At 55.6% G+C, this 19,143-nt stretch overlaps 2 protein-coding genes across 4 annotated transcripts in view; both read right to left on the minus strand.

Moving 5' to 3' along the window:
* Nucleotides 1–256: 256 nt before the first annotated feature.
* Nucleotides 257–4,218, minus strand: HSPB8 (heat shock protein family B (small) member 8). Its single transcript, XM_065851833.2, has 4 exons — nucleotides 4,108–4,218; nucleotides 3,345–4,008; nucleotides 2,189–2,252; nucleotides 257–1,008 (listed from the first exon to the last, which is right to left on the minus strand). The coding sequence occupies exons 2-4, from the start codon at nucleotides 3,721–3,723 to the stop codon at nucleotides 849–851; spliced, it is 603 nt and encodes a 200-aa protein (XP_065707905.1). The 5' UTR covers nucleotides 3,724–4,008; nucleotides 4,108–4,218; the 3' UTR covers nucleotides 257–848.
* A 2,392-nt stretch (nucleotides 4,219–6,610) lies between these two features.
* SRRM4 (serine/arginine repetitive matrix 4) overlaps nucleotides 6,611–19,143 on the minus strand; it is a 44,490-nt gene continuing 31,957 nt past the window's right edge. For all 3 annotated transcript variants that reach the window (XM_071816242.1, XM_065851896.2, XM_065851895.2), the window contains 5 exons: nucleotides 16,834–17,171; nucleotides 15,184–15,396; nucleotides 14,818–14,928; nucleotides 13,137–13,280; nucleotides 6,611–12,480 (listed from right to left, as the gene is read on the minus strand). In XM_071816242.1, the coding sequence (XP_071672343.1) occupies nucleotides 12,216–12,480; nucleotides 13,137–13,280; nucleotides 14,818–14,928; nucleotides 15,184–15,396; nucleotides 16,834–17,171 (1,071 nt within the window). In that variant the 3' untranslated portion in view covers nucleotides 6,611–12,215. The remainder of the gene's footprint in view (nucleotides 12,481–13,136; nucleotides 13,281–14,817; nucleotides 14,929–15,183; nucleotides 15,397–16,833; nucleotides 17,172–19,143) is intronic.

A 19,143-nucleotide genomic window follows, 5' to 3' on the forward strand; every position in this document is an offset into this window, starting at 1 on the left:
GGATGAGCCCATGGTCCTCATGGGGGTCAGTGCCTCCCCAGTACAGTGTTAGCCAGGACTAGGCATTCACAAGCTGCAGAAAGGGCTTGAGCAAATGTTTTGTCCACCCATCAGTGCAAACATCCCCACACTCCTCTATTCTCCTTCCCCGCCATGGGGAGGACCCTGTGCCAGGCTAGGAGGTGGCACATGGTAGCATCTCCCCTCCTCCTTGCCCTCCTCCCGCAGCCCTGCGCCCGCTCCGAGACAAGCAGAGTCTAAGAACATCGACTGGGTTTTATTCCTCAGTAAAAGCACAATTCTCTTTGGAAAAAAACAAGAAAAACAAAAAAACCCCAAACCAACGTTCAAAACACACGGACAGTTTGCATTTCTCAGGACGGATGCTGTGCCGTCAGGCTCTTCCACTGGATGCACGTCCTTTGCAGAGATGCAGTTTGAAAAAAAACAACCCACGGAGAAGGAAAAGACACAGGGCTATGGGATTCCATGTCAATTTTAGAGAGAAAAGGGCCATTTTCTGCTATTGTTATAAATATCCCATCCGAGCGACTCAGAGCAAGAAATAACCACAGTGAAGATATCCATTCTGCTCGGCCCCATGGGCACAAAATCTCTACCAGCACCTCAGACTGCTACGAGCCCTCAGGGACAGTGGCCTGGCACCCTGGCATGTGCCCCGGCTCTCAGGTGGTCCCCCGAGGGGTGGCGGGTGCTGCCGTCCCTGCAAGTGGCACCCATCACCCTTGCCAGAGGCTGTCCGGATGCTGCGGGGGACCAGGGGGGTCCAGGGGGAGAGGGGAGAGGGGAGGAGGGATGCCGGGGTGCGGGAGGGATGCAGTGGCCGGTCAGGCGCAGGTGGCCTCCTGGCTCTCGACGGGGATGTCGCTGCCGCAGCCGCCCTCACCGTACTGCTGGTAGGGGGGGATTTGGGGCGCCTCAATGATCAGCAGCCCCTCTGGCGACAAGGAGGCGAACACCGTGATGGGGTCCACCTCGTAGGGCAGCCTGCGGGAGAAAGGAAAGATGATTTAGGGGCTGGGGTGGCTGTGGGCTCACAACATCGCTGTTGGACTTCACTCCTTGCGAAGCCCACGCAGGACCCCAGCGTCTGGGGAACTACCAATGCTGAGCCAGCAGCCCTGGCACCGGGCTCGGCAAAGCCTGCATTATTATTGTAGCGCCTGGGAATGCGCTGGGGATATTTAAAGCGGCCTCCTGGCTGGCCTGGCCCCTCCAGGCACTCTGTTTAATCTCCCCGGCAGATGTGTTTGACAGGATGTCACCCGCCGCTTGTGCCGCCCGGGCTTCTGCAGAGCAGGAGCGGCTCACGGCCGTGCCGCAGCCCACGTCAGCCGCAAGCCTTGCCCGTAAAAGGAGCCGCCGCCGCGGCCAAGCGCCGACCAGGAGGGAGCGCGGTGCTGGCCCCAGCTTTCCCGTGGGAGTTTGGGATGCGCAAGGCTCCTTTGGGGTGGAAAAGCAACGCTGAGCTGCTGCCCGCTGAGGAAACCCTTCCCATGCCCTGGGCTTTGCTGGTTCTCGCTGTTAACCCCGTAAGCCCTGCGGCCAGGGGTCTGCCTCCCGCATGGGCAAAGCACGGTGGTTGGGACTCGCCTGCCTCCTTGTCCTTCGCTGTTGTTGTTGCCAAAGTGAGCTGTGGAGTGAGTCACCGCGATAGCGATCACACTGACATCATGCAGATAGATAAAGTGATAGGTAGGTTCATGCAGAGGGATGTGTTTTGTATTTTGAGGCTGATGATGGTGTCAGCCCATAGTGCCCTGCTGAACCCCGGGGGGGTGTGCTGGCACTGCTCCTTGCACCTCTCCTATTCCCTGCACGCCGGCTGGCTCCAAATGCAGCCCCAGGCCTAGAGGAGACTGACAAAATGCCCGGAAAAACAGCTCCTTCTCTTTTACCTCCCTTGGGAAATCACTGTGTGGCACAAACCAGCCAGGTATGTGCTGCAAAAAGGGCAGATTTGGGGGTGAAAACAGGCGCAGGTGTCCCTGCATGCGTGAGCCAGGGCATGGGGACTGGCAAAGCTCAGCAATTTGCTGCCAGTGCCACAGGGATGGGGTCCCACAACAGCCTGGTGACATTTGAGTGCTGCTCAAGGGGACGTGGCAGCCCCCATGCACCCCAGCTCCTTCTGCGGGGTGACACTCCAGGGCCAGCTGGTACCTACTGGATTTTCTTGGTGAAGTTCTTGGAGACGATCCCTCCTTCCACCTGCTGCTCCTCGTGTTTGCCTGGAGGGAAGAGAACACCCCACGTCACCACCTCACCAGGAGATTGTTTGTCTTCCCCAACAAGCAACAACAAAACCCAACAGGAAATTTTCAGAGTTGTTGTTCCCCTTCCCCAGTGCAAACCCTTCCCTGCAGGGAGGGCTCAGAGACCCTCTCCTATGTGGGGACACAGCACACCCGTATTTCCAGTGAGAGCCTGGGGTCTCGCAAGCTGCCAAGAGCTGGGCCTTAAGAAGAAGCCTCCAGATGCGACAAAACTTTTGGAGTTGGCAGCGCCCACTCTTGTTCCCCTCCCCAGCCTGTGTTCCCTGCCACTGCACTGCCAGGCTGGGGTCCCTGTGCCTGGAGCATCTCTGAAGATAAAACCACGCCAGACCCCCTTGACCTGTGTTTTTCCCCCTGCAATGCCTTGAACCCCAAATAAACATCCAGGGCCATGCTGCGTGGCAGCCTCCAGCCCCTCACTGGAGACCCTGGCCCAGGGCACTGGGGACAATGCAGAATTTGGGTGTTGGACACAATGGATGCTCAAGGGTGTGTGTCCGTGGGCACCCCAGATGTTCCACACCCCACACCCACTGTCCCCACCATTAATTGAATTTTTAGGGATGTGCTTCTAGCCGGCTCATCCCCAGGCTGGGGCCTGTTGGGGTGGGGGCTGCGGGGCGGCTGCCCCCTGGTTCCCGGTGCCAGAGCTGCCTCTCTCGGCCCCTTTAAAGGGAATCTCCCTCCGTGCCGGCCTCACCCTGGCTATAATTAACCCAGCCAAGCTGGGGCCCCTCTGGCAGCTGGTTGCAGGGTGCTGCCGCCCGCAGCAGGGCCTCCCTGGCCGGCCGGGGTGGAAAGTGGGGAGATTTACCCCAAAAGAGGCTTTTCCTTTTCATTTTGGCAGCAAACCAGTGCAGCTTGTGTGCCGGTTTCCCCTGTGGCACCCCTGGACTGCCCCGCCACAGCCCTGGCCCCGCTCCCCGCTGCTGGCTCAAAATAAAGGTGATTTTTGCATTTTCCAGCAATTTCTTGAGCCAGCATGGGTAGGGCAGGACCAGCTGCTTTTCCTACCCCATCCTCCTCCCCCAGCGCCTTCGCTCTCACCTGACACCTCGACGTAGCCATCCTTGGTTTTGACCGTCAGCTCCTCGGGTTTGAAGCTGTGCACGTTGACGCACACCTTCCAGGGCTCGCGGGGAAAGGGCACGGGGCTGCGGCTCTCGGGGTACCCCCCAAAGCGGGCGCTGTAGCCGGGGGCCATGGCAGAGGCGCGGGCCATGCCGGCGCGCAGGGGACCCGGCCAGGTGGTGGTGAGCCGGGGGCGAGCCCAGTCGGGCCAGTCCGCCGTCAGGTCCCCCGGGAAGGGTGACATGCCGAAATCATCGTCCAGCAGGCGCGAGGTCAAGCCGGGCTCCCGGAAAGGGTCGCGGATGCTGCGGCGGCCGGGGTAGTGGCAGGAGAAGGGCATCTGGCTGTCAGCCATGGCTTTCTTCGGAGGGGTCCAAGCGCGTCCCCAGGGCTCTCCTGTGGAGCCTCAGCCTCTGTGTGGCCGCTCCTGGCTGTGAACTTCCCCAGGGAGCCCAACCCGGAGGAGACGCATCCACCCCGGGCGGGATGCGGCGGGTGCTGCGGGGTCGGTCCCCTCCTTCCCCGGCACCAGGTGAAGGATGACGGAGAAAATCAATTCAAGGCTGAATCACTGGGAGCCGGAGGAGCGCAGGAAGGACGGAGGGAGCTCTCTGGCCGCGAGAAAATGCTTCCTGTCTGGCTGTGATCCCAGGGACCAGGGAGAGGAAAATAAAACTTGGTGAGAGGGGGAAAAAAAAATCCAAAACCGAATATCCCAAGATTAAAAAGCTTATCTCACCCCTCTTGCTCCACAGCACTTTATGTGCGACTTTCCCAGTTCTTCCCAGGGGAGACCTGCAATAAATGCCTGAGCGTGGAGCCGAGAAACTTCTCTAACCTTCCAGCCGCTGGGCGAGTGCTATTTATATGGATTTGGGAGGAGGGGGGGGTGTGTTTTGCAATTCCTGCCCTGTCAGCCGAGTATTTTGGAGAGGATGAAACAGCCGTGGAGAATCTGGGCTGCGGCAGCTGACCTCTCAACCGGCCCGAGGATCCCGGCAGCCGCGGGGCTGTGGCACTTCGGCAGCTGCCCCGGCCCCTGCTGCCCCCTCCCACCGCCCTGTGCCCAGCCCGCCCACCCAAAATAGCCCCCGAGCTCAGGGCTGGCTGCTTTCACCCCAGTGTCACCCGTTAAAAATACCCCCCCGGTGGGGCTGGGCCAAGCTGCTCCCCTCACTGTAAAGCCACGTGTCCCCACGCCACTGAGCAGCCCACTGTACCAGGAAATGGGTCACTGGTGGCACGTCTGGTGTAGTGCTGTGGGACCCCATGGGTGGGCATTTGGGGAATGCTGGGGCAGACAGACCCCTTTTGTGGCCAGGAGCTGCCCTCAGAGCCTGATGTGAGCAGGACTGGGGGATGTGGGAGCAAAGCCGTGCTCCACGGGATGTCCCTTTCCAGCCCCGCTTCCTTGTCCACCTTTACTGTTCAGCCCTGAGAAATCTCCCCAACCCACGGGAAGGTGAAGGACCCTGGGCAGCAGGTGCTCCCCGTGGTGCTCCTTCATCCTCCTCACCCTCCTCCTCCTCCTCCTCACCCCGCTGCATGCCCCAGCCCTGCTGCAATCGCCGTGCGCGGGCAGGGCGAGGCGGTAATCACAGCCGCGCACGGCGCTGGGGCTAATTACAGGGCAGCGGGCAGCGCGCCGTGGGAAGAGGCGCGGCAGTGGTGGCGGGAGAGCTCCCGGCGAGCATCCGCCTGGGGACACGGCCCTGACCGCGCGAGCCAGGGGTACCTGGTGGCAATGGGGGGCTCCCTGCGGAGGTGGTCCAGGCACGGCTGGGTGGGCGATGGGATGCGCTGGAGAATGGGGTGTCACCAACGAGGGTCATGGTGGGTACGGGACCACTTCCTCATGCTGCATCCTGGCTCTGCCTCATGCTCCTTCTCTCCAGCATCTGCAATTTTTCTAATGGACTTGATGGAACTAATTACAGCAGGCAGACTAATGCAGCGCAGGCCGCGCAGCCATTCAGCTGCTGGTCACTCCAGCGGCATTAATCACGCTGTGCCGACGCGACATCGCTGCCTCTCCACAGTGTGGGGCAGGGCTGCTCCCCTCTGCTCAGCTTCTTTGTACCCCCCATGCGCTGGGGACACAGCTGGCCACCACAGAGGATCCCTGGGGATGAGGGGGATGCCTCAGATGCCTGGGAAGGTCCTGGCTGAGCAGCCCTGGGTGCAGGGAGGCAGCTGCCAGCGGAGGGGCAGAGCATCCCCCTCCATCCCCTTGTCCTGCCCGGCTGCCCCTGCCTGGCCGGGGGCTCCTGCTGCCTGGGGGTGACAGCAGGGTGTCCTGGAAGACACTGCCACGTGCCTAGCCTGAGCTCAAATGAGCACCTCTCGCCTTGGCTGGGCAGCAGGATCACTCAGCACCCAGCTCCGCACCAAACATCAGCCCACAGGGAGAGGGGAACAAGCCCCAGGGAGGTTTTGGGGAGTTCCACGATCCTGCCGTGTTTCCAGGATCCTCCTGCATTTCCCCACATAGCTCCAGGTCATCCTCCCTCCCCGGCCAGGAATCCTCTCTGTCGCCTTGTTTATCCCCATTAGTCACACATCCCCTCCCGCCAGCTCTCACCCTCTCCAGGCCATCCCAATTTAGCTCCTGTTGTCACTCCAAATCTCCCGGCTGCCTCTTGCCGCTGAGCTGGCCCAACAACATCAGCTCTGGGGAGCACAAAGCGCCTCACAGCCTCCCTTCTCCTTCAAGTGACCTGGGGACACCGCCGTACGTCCCCAGGATCCATCCATGCTGCAGCCAGACCCTTCCTGGGTGCCCATTTGAGCCCCACCTGGTGCAGCACAGGGACCAGTGCTCCCAGTCCCCTGTGGGACTCCCAGCCAGTCCTGGGGGGCAGCCCAGGGCGAGGGGTGTCACACAGGGTTTGGAGTGAGGGCTGTGCAGGCAGGGAAAGGCACCAGTTGCCCCAAATGGTGACCTCCATGGTGAGATGGCTGCATTTCTGCCTTGTGCTACTGGTGCCCGAACAGGATGGGGCGATCCAAAGTGCCTGGCAAAGGGCAGCGAAAGCCTGGCCCAGCAGGGAAGGAGAGCTGCCAGAAATACTAACCCACAACTTTTTTTGGTTCAGCCCATGCCCCGAGGACTTGGGCCTGGGCAGCTGGGAGCACAGGCACATGCCCTTCCCCACAGAGCAGCTGAAACAACCCAAAATATCCCACTGCGCGCAGTTGGATCCGAAAGGAACATGACAAACAGGGCTGCGATGAGAAGGAAATACTGTCTGAACCTTTATTGGAACCCTTTTTCTAACCAGGCTAACAACTCGGATACCCCAGGAAGACTAAAGGATACAGTATGCATTTCGATGGAGAGCAAAGGGAGTTTTACAATGAAGTCAAATGAGCAGATGCACCAGTGTCATTTGGTAAGGAACCAACCAACAGGCGAGAAAACAAGACACACCGTTTCCCTCGTGGCTTTTCTCACGCCTTGGCTTTTGTTCTAAATCTTCTCTTTCCCTGGGTTTTGAAGGCGGAGAGCTGCCCCGGGCTGGTGAGGTTCAGGGTGTTGTTCTGTAGGTAACAGCCCAAAAGCTGGGATGCTTGACCGTGTAGCTGTTGCTACAACAGATGCACCAGTGCTTCAGAGACCCTCCTGGTCATGTGCAAACTTCCAGGTAGCAGCAAAAGTCATGAGAATTATTTATCCTCTGGTAGAGAGGTAACAAAACCCCACTGGACACTAAAGGGCAAAGTCCACAGGCAACTAAATCCATCCCTTTCTCAAATATCCTGACAGCCCCAGGGCTCCTGGCCAGCTTGGCAGGAACAGCTCAGCACTGGGCACTTGCCGGCCGACGCTGGAGCCACGTCCGCCCCCCACCAGCCCAGGAGCTCTGGCATGGAGCACAAACACCTCCCACTCGGGTGACGGGGACAATGGGAGAGTGACACTGTGGCAAGTTGCGATTTTTAGCACATCCCACGCTTTTTCGGAAGCTGGGGTAGATGCCTGCAGCAAGCTCTGGCTCGTGTTGGAGACGACAGGGGAGACCTCCCCGGTCCTGGCCTGGCCACCTTCCCCGAGCTCGTGCCCTGGTAAAGCTGCTGGTTCTGGCACAAGGCTCGGGAAAGGGGACAAAGCAGGACATGGCACGAGGACGAGGGTCTCTGGGTGGGCAGGGTGGACACCCTTACTTCCCGGTAGAGACCATGGCAAGTCACTTCAACCCTATCCCCTTCCTCGCACTGACGAAAGGGTGACAAGTCCTCCCTCCCCTCAGCGACCACTAAGAACTAAGAGGGGATCAGTGGGAGATCAGAGATCTCCAGGGATTTTTGGTGATCCAAGCGGCCCTACATGGCACAGAGGATGAAGAGCTGGGTTCTTCCTCCAGCACAGTTGGTCTGTTGCCTCTGAACACCCAACACCTTTCCGGGGGGTTGTGACTTGTCAAGAGAAGCTGATCCAAGAAGCTGGAGGATTTTCCCCTGCCTTGCTCAACGCCATCTAAATGAGGTTTCTCCCTAAATCACCAGTGGCGGAGCTCCAAATGAGCCTAATTTGTCTGCCAGGTGCCCCTGTGGTGGCAGGTGACAGCCCCAGTAATGCACCTGATAACCTCTCTCCAGTGTAAATGGCAACAGCACAACAGCTCCTACCTTCATGTACCAAACAGCAAGACCCAAGTAGCTTTTTTTAAAGTAATGCTCAATAAATAGAAGAAATAAATATTAAATAGAGGCTAAGTCCTCTTAGCCTGTTCAATATATGTACAATGCATAGCAAAATAACAGTGATTGGCTGTTGCAGACAAATTTGGTGCAAATTCAGTTCCCCAAAACAACAAAAACATGGAGCAAAGTCACAGTCAATATAAAGGAAAACTCAGCCAAATGCTGTAACCCATGGAGTAAAGAAAGAACGCAACAGTGCTTTGAAATATCCTTTCTCTTTGCTTCCCAGCAAACCTGCAGAGATGGTGCTGGGTTTTCTGTACCCTGACCCCAATGCTGAGAGGCTGGGAGAGGGGGGACGAGCCTCACTCGGTGTGACAAACCCAGAGCCAAGGCTGGTCCAGGGAGTGGGGAGAACCAACGGCACAACTCTGGGGGGAGAAATCCTGGGTGGGAAACGGCCTCCGTGTATGAGGAAAGCAAAACCCTCTGAGATACCATCTCCAAAAGATGGCCAAGATATTTTCCCCAAGCCTCGCTGCTCTGGGTGAGGCTGCGGCCGGCCCTGGGCATCCCGTGTGCGGCCGACTGTGGGCGAGCAGTGATTCACCAACGCCAAAATGACCAAGTTGCCTTTGCACCAGATGAACGCTGCTCTTTGCAGACAGAGCCAGCAGCAGTCTGAGATGCCGGATGCACAGCAAAAGTCCATAAAAGCAATGAAGTGAAACAACATTAAAAAGAAAGAAAAAAATAAAGCGCTGGCAAAAGGCACAGAGACAGAAAAGCTCCTGGGCTTCTCGCAAACTGACAGAAAACCCAGTTGTCCACTGACAGGGAGGGTGATGCTTCAGGTTGTACTAAAAATCTTAAATAAGTTAAAAAATAAATACCACCACTGAGAGAAACTCACATGTATATGCACAGGTGCACATATACATACACACGCACAGATATATACACATACACACAGACTTGGGTAGATCCCGTCACCCGAGACTGGGTTTTGCATCATCTTCCGCACAGATCGCTCTCTCACGGCCTCATTTCTGTCGGTTTTCCATGGGTGGGTCATCATGCAGGGATAAACAGGGCAGGGGAGCCCTGGCGACGGCATCCTCCCAGGGAAACCAGGGGTGCGGGTGCTGAGCAGCCGGGTTTCGAGTTGTTGCTGCCTGCGGAGCCAAGGGAAACAGCGGAGCCGCCAGCTGGCAGCCGGCCGGTGCCAGCACGGACCCGGCGACACTTCCCCAGCAAACCGCCCTGCGCCCGGCCACCGGCACGCAGACCCTTGCCGTCACCTCCGTGAGGTCCTAGACCCGTTTTTCTGGTAAACCCATCACAAATCTAATGGGAAAAGCTAGATTTTAACGTGAAAACAGACAAACAGCTCTGCCCTGCATCCCTCTGGCCATCACATGCTCTCTGTCCTGCTCTGGAGAGCGCAGCCCAAGGGACACGCTGGCAGCAGGAGTGACCGTCACTCCTCCGGCCACCTCGCCGAGAGGGGTCGGCGCTGTAAACCTTTACAAGAGAACAGTGGCATGGATACATTCAAACAAACGAATAAACAGATCCAAAAATAACTTATTGTTACCAGAAAAAAAAAAAAAAAGAATAAATAAATACTGGTAATGGTGACCACCTGCATCCATTCTGACGTACAATTAAAAAATAGAATAATAATAAATAATAAATAAATAAATAAATAAAGAGGTTGACTTCAGCACAAGTCTGTTCAGGAAGCCCCGGGAGTGTTTGGCTGCCAGGGACTGTTGGAGCCGGGCAGCCCTCGAGGCGCGGGTCAGCGGAGGGGTATAAAGCCACCGTCACCCCCACGCGACCCTCAGTCATCTCCTGTCCCACGGTCGGTGGGCACTGTTGCCCTGATGCGATGCTTGGATCATCCATTCCCAGCCACCAGGAACTTGAGTCTATTGTGTGTGGTATTTACACCAGTTGCATGAAACCCCTCTTCTCTTTCCCAGTTTCTGACCTCCTGGCTCGCTGCTTCCTTGTCGCAGACGCACATCTGTGTCACAGGGTGCTGAGGGGCACAAACTGCCCTGAAACACGGGTAGATTTGGGGTTTTGGCTCCCATCACTGCCTTCAGGTGCTCCCAGGAAGCTGAGGGATGGGGTGTTTCAACATCAAACTGGGAGAGACTCTTTGGGGAAGAAGTGTGAGGTTTTCAGCCCTTTCTGAGAAAGGAGTTCACTGCAGAAGGTGGCTGAGGGGTCGCTGTCAGGGCCAGCACGGGAGGGAAGGCAGTGGCACCCCACTGCGAGAACACCCCATATCTGATGCCTCCATCACAGCCCTGGCTCAGCCCTACCAGGAATGCCTTTCTCTGTGGCCTACAAAGTAGCCTCCCTGGAGACAGACAAGCGTCCCCACCAAACCAGTGACCACGCCAGTGCCCAGCTCTGTGCCTCGGCCACCTTCACATCACCTACAGAGAGCAAGGCGGGGAAAGGAGCTAGGAAAAGAGGGGACTTTGGGGGCTGAAGGCACAGGACAAAGGGAACCAGCAGTAGGAAGGACACTGGGAAAAAGGGACCCTTGGCATAGAAACTTATCTTTGTACCACCCAGGTGGGAATTCACCCCCAGCTGCTGCACTTTCCAACAGGTTTCTATGCTTGCTAAGGTGAGTCTCTAGCAGGGGGTTGCATTTCTTTCTACCCCCTCTCCTCCTCCAGCAGATGCCATCTCCACTTAGCCCTTTTCTGTGACATTAAAATGACACATCTCCTTGACTCATTAAGCCCAAACTCGTTAATAATCATGCAGGATGGAAGGGGAGGGGATGGAAAAAGGGAGGGAGCCTTGGTCTTAAGCCCAAATTAGCGTCTCTAAGCACCCAGGTGTTGTAAGAGAAAGAAACTCCCCAGCACCAGCTCAGCCTGTGCTGGGAGAAGCCTTTGTTACCCTGCAAAACACAGTCATTGCGCAGGCAGCTGGGCTGGCAGGGAGACAAAACCCCAGGGCTCTCCTGCTGCCTGTCTGCGGCTCCTTGGGAAAACAAGCAATTAGCGGGGGGCCCTTCCTACCCCCCTGCACTGCTCCATCCTCCCAGTGACAAACGGGGGTGAGTGCATCTGCCCCAGCTTGGTGCGGACCCTGTGATGGGGATGCTGATCCTGCCTCAGGGTCTCAAGGAGATATTATTTCCTGAAATCCTCTTGGCATTGCTTAAAATTGCTGCCTGTTATGGGGAAGGGGAATCAGGGCCCCCTGGCTCAGGCGATACCCTTTTCAACACCGTGTGCTCTCACAACACCCCACAGTTTGGCTACCTCAACTCCTCCCTGTCCCACCAGCATTGTGCTCCAAGGGCAAAGCTCCTTCTAGAAAAACCTGAACTGTCCCCAAACTGCCAGAGGGTTCCTCTGAGAAGGGAACCCCACGGCCACCACCTCCCACGCCGTGGCCTGGCCCTGGGAGCGCAGCGTGGAGCCAGCTCCCCTCTCCCTTGTACCCACCAGCCCCATGGCTGCTGCGCGCCTCTCAGCGGTTTGTTTGCAAACAAGTCACAGTGCTGGGGGTGATAAAACAACCCTGCAAAAGATGATGCATACCTGGTAGGAAAGGGCAGGGGAAAGAGATGGAATGGGGTGTATTTCTAGCCTTCTATTTATAGCAGGGACTGGATGACTGGTAATAAATAAATACTCTCTCATGGAAGAGGCCTGCTGCAGGGTGGGCAGAAACTCTGGAGGAGAGACCCAAGGGACCTGATATTTGCTGTGGTGGGGACAGGTCACCCCCACTCATCACCAAAGCTTCCCAGCAAATTCCTCCCTAACTGGATCTCTCCCTCCAACAGAAATTAATTTGCTGGTTCCTGGTTTGGCAGAAGAGCAAGGAGCTGAATTCTTCCCTTTGGACCAGCTGGTAGTGCTTTGGAGAGCAGCAGCGATGAGGAGACGGGGACATCGGGCAGGATGGAGCAGGTCTGTCGTGATGGACCCTCTGTAAAGCACCGACCCTTCTTCCAGCCCTGGCCTGGGAGCTGGGACTGATCCACCGCTCCACAGGGTAGCGAAGGGGCTGCACCGGGCGCACGGGGGCTTTACTCCAAACCGGGGAAGATGGGCCCGGCGCTGCCACCACATCAGTAAGGGGATGATTGCTATCGATGGCCAGGTAGGTGGGAAGAAGCGGAGAATGCCAGGAATTCGGAGGTGATGCAGGCACTCCCTAGCGATGCAGGCTGTCGGAGCTGCCTCCTGAGTCATAACTCCTGCTCCTGCTCCGGCTGCTCCTGGGACCCGAACTCCGGCTGCGGCTCCTGCCCTCCCCGCTGCTGCTGCTCCAGCTTCGGCTCCGGCTCGTCCGGTAGCTGGAGTAGCTCCGGCTCCTGCTCGGGGAGCGGCTAAAGCTGCTGTACCAGGAGGAGTAGCTGCTGGCACTGCTGGAGGAGGAGGGACTGGGACGGTAGTAGGGGATGGGGCGTTTGCGGGCACTGTGGGGACAGGGAGATGAGTGTTAACCACAACACAAGGATGGATTTACTGCCAAAATCTCACAAAAGCATTGCTTAGTCTGCACAACACTCCCCAAAAACGTGTTTATTTAAAAGGAAAAAAGAAATAGATCAGGTAAATAACAAGCTTTCATATTCAAGCCACTCACCCCTGTGGCCCTGGGGAATGTCCTGAGCACCAAGCCTAAGGCCAGGCCCTGCCTGATGTTGTCCCAAAGAGCCCTCAGCGTGAGGGTTTTAGCTGATCAAGCTTGTTACGTTATGCCTAGTTGGGTTTCTAAAACACTTTTGTTCCTCTTATCAAAGGTTGGAGTCAATGTTCGACTCTCTCTACAGTGGGGGACATCTACCACAGGAGAGGGTGAAAAAAAGCCTGTGAGGGGAATGCTCCTGGTACCTGCAGGAATCCCTGCTCTGACTTCATTTGCCTTTTTTTCTTTCTTTCTTTGCCTCTCACCTGGAAATCCTCAAGCTCTAGGAGGGGTGGAAGGGCCTGCTGATCAGGCTCAGGGAAACCAGTTTCCTTCTGGAGCAACCTCCTCTGGCAAGGGCTGGGACCCAAGAACAGCCCACGTCCCCCCACGGGAGCACCGGCTGAGCCTGTCTCCAAACGACGGGACCGCACGTCCCCCTACCTCGTGATGCGCCGAGCTTCGAGGTGGCTGGGAGAATCTCTCCTGCGCTTCCTCAGGGGTGAGTAGGACCGTCGCCGCCGCCGGTCACGCTCTCTGTGCGACTCCTTCTCACTGGAGCCGTACTTGTGCTCTCGCTCACGGTCTCTGGGGAAGGCACAGATTGGAAAATGTCACTGCTGGGTTTTTGGCCATAGAGGCAATGACCCAGGAGGGCACAGATGAGTGGAGGACACTCAGTTCCGAAAGCGATCCCTCTGAGCAGCACACTCCCTTAAGCTGGACAAAGAGACACTCATCTGGCTGGACAGACAGACACCCACTAATTGTGTCTGGGGGTTTCAGCAGTGTCTCCTGGTGGTCCCATGCTGCTGAGATGGCTTCCATGTACCTGTGTTTATGGATGCATTCTGTGTTTAGCTCTACTACAATTGCTCTTGCTGGCCATGTTGCAGAAGCAGGCAACAACCAGGCTGCCAGCAGGCTCCTCATGAGCAGGGGCCCCGGTGTCCCGGCAGGGCTGTGCAGCTCTGCGCGGCTCCCAGAAGGAGTGCCGGGGTTGCTATGGTTCTCTCCTTTGTTAAATTCTGTATGTGTCAGCACAGGCCCCTCCGTGGAGTGTGGCTGACTTCATACACCCTGCTCAATGCCATCTGCAAAGCGACACGGTACAGGTCAAGGGCCTGATCCTTGCATGCAAGAAATATTTTCCTACACCAGTGCAGGGATTGTCACAGCTGCCAAGAACCAGACCTAGGGATTGTAACATTCTAAGGGTGCAAAACATTCTCAGCAGCAGAGATGTTATCAGAAAAACCTGCCCAAAGGCATCTCTAGGGCTGAGCTGTGAGATGTGTGTTTTCTGTAGGAAGTGGAGGGAGTAGAGTTGCCTGGACTGTGTTTCCTCTGCTGTGAGTGCCAGCATGGGGGTACATAGCATCTGCTCATGCAGCAAGGGCACTTCCCAAGGCCTGATAACTCTTTTGCAGAGACACAACTCTGAGAAGTGGAGTGTTTTTCCCTTCTGCAATCAGATCCCTCCCTGACAAGGGTGCAGCCCTGCTGCAGGGGCTGCCGCAGGCTCCTCAGGCCATGGAAGCTGCGGGCAGACCCGACTAGAGCCTAACGCTTTGCCCACCATTAACACCAGCATGACAGAGAGGGACACTCCTTGGCTGCTCCTGTGAGGCGCATGAGGCCCTGGCAAACACCACAAACAGCCATCTGTGCACTCTTGGCTGCAAAGCGTGTCCCTTGCAACGGCCGAACAGCCGCTTCACATGCCACAGGCTCTGAGCGTGAGATACCATGATGCTTCAAAGCCAGCAATAAAACAGGTCTCCTTGCCACCAAACTACCCCAAAAGTGCTTTGTGTGAAGTTCCCCTGAATCGGTACAGGGCAGTCCTTGGCTATAGGAAATATGCTTTTCCCTCTGCAACCAGCACCAGCTCTGGGGCAACAAACGGTGAGAAATTTCCAGTGGACTGAGGGCCAACACACTGCCACATGCCTTAGTGCATGTCCCCCTGCTCCCTCTCACCCGTTGCTGGGGACCACAGCACCCAGCGAGGAAGCTGAGGGAGCAGTTTGGGGCTGGCAGGAGCCAGCAAGTGCGTCAGAGTCCCAACAAGTGATGGAGGCAGCAGGAAAGCACAAGGGAGCAGATGAAGAGAGAGCTGTACCTGCTTGGGCTGTAGCGGGAGTAACTGGGGCTCCGACGAGGCCTTGAACTCCTGCTCCCAGGGCTTTTTTTGCAGGATTTGGAGGAATAGCTGGGGGAACGTGAAGAAGACCTGGGGACAGGCAAGAACCATAAGAGTTAAAGATACTAGAGGGTGAGGCTGTATAAGACTCCTCAGAATCTGGGATCATGGGGAAAAGAGATGCCCCATATTTCACACTCTGGGATCAGCTCTGTGGGAGAAATTCACTCCAAGCCACGTGGAACCCTAGGCACCCCCCAAACTCTTACACCTCCTCCTGCAAGGAGCCTGCCAGAGTTAGACCTTGCCCAGGACCACAGAGACAGCCGTTTCAGCTGGCCTTACCTCCTTCCTGAAGAGCAGGACCTGCTTCGGGAGTACCTGGGAGAGGCTTTGTGGTGTGAGGAGCGGGAGCGGCTGGAGCCAGGGGAGGATCTGCCCGTGCTGGTGTAGGATTTGCTGCGGGAGCATCGCCTCAGTGGGGAGCTGTGGGCTGGGGACGGGACGAAGTTTCGCTGCTTCTCTTCCGAACAGCTGAGACACAAGGACAGGCACCCTCTGTGAACACATATTTGGACAGTCATTGAAGCTGTGGCTGAACTAGGACTGGTCCCTGGTTGAGGGGAGCACCACACTGCAGCCAACAAGTGCTCCCATCCCCCAACTGGGGATAAAGACCTCCCCACTCCCCAGGCTGCTGTGTCTGTGGGTCAGAGCCCAGGAGCTCAGCCCCTAGGCTGTGCCAGGGGTCTCAGGTGGCACAAGGGACAGCCCTCTGCCCCATGACCAACACTCCAGAGGTGTCTGGTCAGTAGACCCTGGGTCAGGGCAGCGAGTGGAGTGGGTCCTGGGTAGGGAGTGAGGTGAGAAGTGCTTGAGTAAGGGCCTGTGCTCCAGCCTGGCTGGGGAGCAGCACAAATGGCCATGTCCCGTTGCATTTGGACAGGGCTATGTGAATTCTTTCATCTCCAGAAGTGCCTGGGGTTAGAGCCCAGCAGCCAGGGCCAGCTGCAATCCCAGCTCCACCCATGTGAACACAGAGATATCCCACTGCAGTCACAGTGGTAAAAGTACATACAGCCCTAAAATTTTACCCTCTGACTTAAAATCTAGGGCTTGTTCTTCCTAACACCAATTCCCCTGGCTCCCTCTCTCTTTCAGTACTCCCACCCCCAGACCACATCCTGGCTCCAACTTTCAGCATTTACAACCTGAGGGCAGGAGCTGGACGAGCTCCCTACCACCACTGCCTGAGCACAGCCTTGGGTACTGTCCACTGCGCTTCAGTGCCTTCATCCCCACCATCACCACACAAACCCCCGGAATGGGAGGCGGTGATGGAGGCTGGGACCTGCTTCCCTCTCCTGATGAAGACCCGTGGCACTGGACTGCTGTGTTACCCCACAGTCAGCGAGGAACCTGTCCCCTCCGTGCTCCCCACCCACAGGAGATGCTCTCGTCACCCAGGACTAGTCCTGAACGAGCTGGGAAGGGACAGGCTGGATTTGGTTCCTTGGACAGGTGACAGAACAGCCTGTAATGGTTTTAGCAAAAATGAACCCCATGCCCCGTCCCCACAGTAAGCAGAGGGGGAGAACGAGCACGGTAGCCCCCGAATACACCTTTCAGGTTTTGCCCAGAAGGGCCAGCAGCTCTCTTCTTTGACATGGTTGTGTCCAGCTGAGCAGGGCTGCGTTCAGGACACGGCTCAACCCAGGGCCAAACCCTGCACCAGCCACGTTAACGCCAGAAAAGGCGGCACAGGCAACACCCAGAGGTGTGACGGTTGGGTTTCATCTTCCTCCTCAGGCTACAGCATTGGTCATTGCTGGGTTCTGGACTCCAGACTGGCAAGACGGTGGGTCTGATTTATATCTAACTGCCTCCAGACCACAAAAACCTCCCTGCCAGCTCAACCGGCGTGCGGGCAGGAGACACAGAGCAACAACGTACCAGGTGTTTGGCTGCCAGCAGCAGCTACTGGCAATCACTGACCTTCGGTCTTGTCCCTGGGCATCTGGAGACAGATTTTCCAAAGCTGTTCCCTTGCTCTGGGAAAAGCAACTGGTGAAGGAATTTCCTGAATCAGAGCTGTTATCGCTGTTGGCCAGTTTGGACTTCCCGGACGAGAAGGCATGGCCAAAGCCATCATGGACTAGACTTCTTTTCTCCTGGCTGTCCTTTGCCCTGGACGAGCTCGTTTGAGTGGAAGGAGGGGAGGAAGTATCGTTTCCTGAGTCATATTCATGATACTCTCCGTTCTGGCTGGCTAGGTTGCCAGGCGGGCTGTCTGTTTTGGTAAAGAGGTCAGCAGAAGACCCTGACTGAGAGATCTGAAAGCAAAAAAGCCATTTGGCATTGTTTGAACATTTCTTTTTTGGAGGGGGGGACTGTTTTTGGTTTTACTTTGCCTTTTTTTTTTTTTAATAAACCCAGAAATTTTACCATCATGATGCACTGAAACAAAAGGAAAGGAAAGAAACAAAGTAAGAAAGAAAGAGAAAGAATAAAGAGGAGAAAAAGCCAAAAGCACATATCCCTGAAAGAAATCCACACTAAGAAGAAACTTCTTTTCCCCCTGCTATGATAACGGGAAGATTTAGAGATCATGCAAAGAGTATCAGCATGCAATTCATGTTAAATAAAAGAGTTCAACAACATAAATGGGCAACCAAAGAATCAAAATATCTAACTAAATAAAAAAGGTATAACAAAGGACAAAGCTTTATTTAACCTTAAAGAGGGGGAGGAAAAAAAAAAGGGAAGTCGGTATATAGATATAAAACCCCTACATAATCTTTGGAAAGGAAACCAAAATGAAACAAAATCTTAAATGACTGAATTTTTAAAGCATCCTTAATAAAAAGGCTAAAATAATGTCACTAAAATAAGCAAAGAAAAATAAAATCAATGGCTTCCGTACAAAGTAAAACTGGCAAATAAGCTTATCGCTAAAATAAAAGAAAGAAAAAAAGGAGTGGGAGGGGGGAAAAGAAAAAAAACCCTTTGGAAATAAAAGGTATACACATACTTCTTTGTGTGCTTTTTTCCCCCTGAAGAAGATATAGCTAATGCGCTCGAGTGACCTCTAATAAATTCCCTGGTGTCTTGCGGATAGCATCCACTTACCCATCAAGAACTCCTCCTTTAGTAGGTAAGGTGTAAGAAAAAAGGAAGAGCGGGCAACATAAGTCCATCATTAGAGTCTCAAATTACATGAAAAAAACATAAACCCTCTCTTCACTCCACACTGCCAACTGTTCGCTTGCCTCCTCTATGCAAATGTCACGACTGCTTTGTCTCTGCTTGCTTGTCTCGCTTATTATTCATTTTTGTTTCCTTCTGCTCTAAATTAGGCCGTCTCGCCTGTTCCTGGAGGCTGGTCGCTTGTGCTGAAAAGTCACAGCTTGCACTAAATCCCCTTGGGTTTCACAGAAGTGACAAAGGGAACTCGAGTGGCGGAAGAAGTAAAAAAATAAAGTAGAGGAGGAAAAATATCCCCCCCGTGCTGCGTTGGAGACCGGTGGGGAAGGGGACAGCAGCCCTGCTCCTGCCAGCGCCTGTGTGGGGGTTCAGCTGGACCCTGGCTGAGTTTTGGGGGGTTGCTGAACCTAACGGGGTCAGCAAGGACCCCAAACCCACATGGGCTGCCCTGGGCAGGGCTGTTGTCTGGGACCCTGAGCACCACCGAGGAGATTTACATCATCTAAGTATTTTATACTTCAGTTTTAACTCCACTGGCATCTACCCGAGCCAGTCCAGGAACATACTGGCACTGGGAGGGAGGCTACAGTAGCGCTAACGCCTGTCCCTGCAGTTTGGGGAGAATTAGGGCCAAACGCAGACCCAGCAGGTCTGCACTCTTGTGTGGCCTCCTCTTTCACCCAGATGCTCTGCTCTCCTCATTCCTACCCATAAGGTTTGCTCCAGGGTCCTTAGAGTATGGACACATAGGTTTGGTTCCCCCCACTCAGGACAGTCCTCTGACACGACCCCTGCAAGCCACGGTCCCTCAAATACCTGCGTACGTCCTCACACCGTGCTCTGGGGCACACATGCTCCACACTGGGGACCTGGAGACCCTCACAAACCTGGGGTATCTTGGGCTGAGAAAACTACACTGCAATGTTGGTAACATCTCAGGGGGCAGAGGATCAGTTGTCACACAGCAGGGACAGTCCTTTTGGAGAGCTTAGCCCTGGAGTGGCTGGCACAAGGACAGGGCTTTTCATTATCCACAGAGGGGCTACAGACCCAGCCCGTGTCACGTTTGACATGGAGCTTCTTCATCCCATCAGATGGTGC

The sequence above is a fragment of the Patagioenas fasciata genome, chromosome 17, assembly GCF_037038585.1.
Source record: "Patagioenas fasciata isolate bPatFas1 chromosome 17, bPatFas1.hap1, whole genome shotgun sequence".
Taxonomy (NCBI): domain Eukaryota; kingdom Metazoa; phylum Chordata; class Aves; order Columbiformes; family Columbidae; genus Patagioenas; species Patagioenas fasciata.